Source organism: Sorex fumeus, unplaced genomic scaffold (genome assembly GCF_029834395.1).
Source record: "Sorex fumeus unplaced genomic scaffold, SorFum_2.1 ptg000039l, whole genome shotgun sequence".
NCBI lineage: Eukaryota > Metazoa > Chordata > Mammalia > Eulipotyphla > Soricidae > Sorex > Sorex fumeus.
Genome location: NW_026606096.1, coordinates 13,669,593 through 13,671,665, shown reverse-complemented (window position 1 = coordinate 13,671,665; position 2,073 = coordinate 13,669,593). Strand labels below are relative to the sequence as shown.

The window sequence follows — 2,073 nt, the reverse complement described above, 5'->3', positions numbered from 1 at the left end:
CTCGACTTGACCTAATTTCATCACTTTCTTGATCTTGTGCCTGTTTTGTAACAAAAAAAGGCCAAAATGCCAAGATAACTGAGTGAAGGGAACCCAGAGCCCCAGACATTGTCGATGGTGATCATCTGGCCACACTCTCACGTGGCAGCTGAAAAGATCTCAGGATCTGCAAAGGAGAAATCAAAAACAAGTTTGTGGTAGTAGAACTTGCTGAGAACCTGGAAAGAGGTCAGCTTTCCTCAAAGCGTGAGGGCTAAGAAGAACGTTGCTTCTGACCTTCGAGTGGGTGGAGAACCAGAATATTCTCAAAGGAACTTCTTCAGGTAGCCCTATCCCTGACCAATGGCATTTTCAGCTTCCCTGGATGAGATCCCAGCAGACGCCAGCTGCTCTCAATGTCTGGATTACCTGAGAGACCCAGTGACCCTTGAGTGTGGGCACAACTTCTGTGATTCCTGCATCCACCAGTGCTGGGTTGACCTCCAGGACGTCTTCCCGTGTCCCGTCTGCCTCCACCACTGCCCTGACAGGAACTTCAAGAGGAACAAACAATTGCGTCACGTCACAGAAGTCCTTAAGCAGCTCCCCACTGGAAAGAGCAAAAGGAGATGGCAGGCAGAGGAACCCCTGTGTGAGAAGCACAGTGAGGTCGTGGACCTGTTCTGTGAGGAGGACCAGCAGCTGTTGTGTCCTCAGTGTCGAATCTCCACTCACCACCAGGGTCACCACCTGATTCCCACTGACAGAGCTGCAGAGAGTCAAAGGAAGAAGCTCAAAGGATTCATGGAACTTCTGAAGACAAAGATGAGCGATGCTAAGAAGGAGTGTGAAAATCAAATTGCACAAAGTGTGGGAGGGACGTGGAAGATAGAGTCGTGGAAAGAAGAACTACATGCTGAATTTGAGCAGTTCAAACTTTCCTTGAGAGAAGAGCAATTATCAATTCATGCCAGCTTGCTCAATAGAGAGAGAGAGATGGAAGAAAAGATAGCACAGAATAAGAGCCAAAGTTTAAGCAGTATGGACACGGTGAAAATTCTCTTACGTGACATAACAGAGAAGTGTTTGCTGGCTGACCAGGATTTTCTAGCAAGTGTTGAGAACCTTCAGAGTAGGTATGAAAACCCACCCTTCCCTACAGTCTCCTCATATGAATTCAAGAATGAGAGCTACACCCTTTCTCCCAATTATGTTGGTCTGCACAAAATAATGAGCAAATTCCAGGAGAATTTGACACTGGACCCTGATACCGCCCATCCAAGTCTGACCATCTCCAAAGATAGAAGAAGTCTCCACATTGGATCAAGTTACCCTCACCTGCTGGACCACCACCATGTTGACAACATTGTTCCTTTCCTAGCTGTGCAGTGCTGTGAGTCCTTTGACGGAGGCAGGCATTTTTGGCAGGTAGAAGTGAGAGGCATAGGCGAATGTTCCCTCGGACTGTGTAAAGCATCCTTCCGTGATCATATATGGACACATCCCTTCTCCGAAAGTGACTTATGGCAATCAGATATCACCTTGTCTTTCCCTGGTAATATGCACATTGAAAGGCCAGAACAATATGTGACAATGAGAATTGGTGTTTTTCTGGATTATGAAATGGGAGAACTTTCTTTTTTTAATATGACTAACAGGTCATGTTTGCATAGGCTCACCGGTACACTCTCAGAAAAAGTGATACCCTATTTTGCTATTGGACCTTTATCAAAATCTCTTACAATGCATATGGTTATAGACTAATGATGTGAGCATACTGGAGGATAATGTGGTCTGTGGTATATTTCTTCCCCCTGCTATTGAAGGTTCAATGTAAATAAAGCTTTTTACACAACTGTTAAAAGGCTTCATTGATTTTCTTTTTCTCATTTAATCTTTGTCTGGGAAAACTGACAGGAGAGCCTTTCGTATCAAGTGAATCTCTGTAGACAAGCAAGTTCCTAGTAATTCTAGAATAATCTCACATTCCAGCCACTATTCCCTAGAATACCTAAAATACTTGTTTTGGGCAACTTTTCATTTTTTTGGCGACCTACTGTGTATTTTTACCTCATGTGCTTCCAGCTTATCATT

The 2,073-nt window shown here is 44.4% G+C and overlaps 1 protein-coding gene across 1 annotated transcript; it reads left to right on the top strand.

Moving 5' to 3' along the window:
* Positions 1 to 342: 342 nt before the first annotated feature.
* LOC130028126 (tripartite motif-containing protein 75-like) lies at positions 343 to 1,743 on the top strand. The gene has a single exon (XM_056118845.1). The coding sequence runs from the start codon at positions 343 to 345 to the stop codon at positions 1,741 to 1,743; it is 1,401 nt and encodes a 466-aa protein (XP_055974820.1).
* Positions 1,744 to 2,073: the final 330 nt, after the last annotated feature.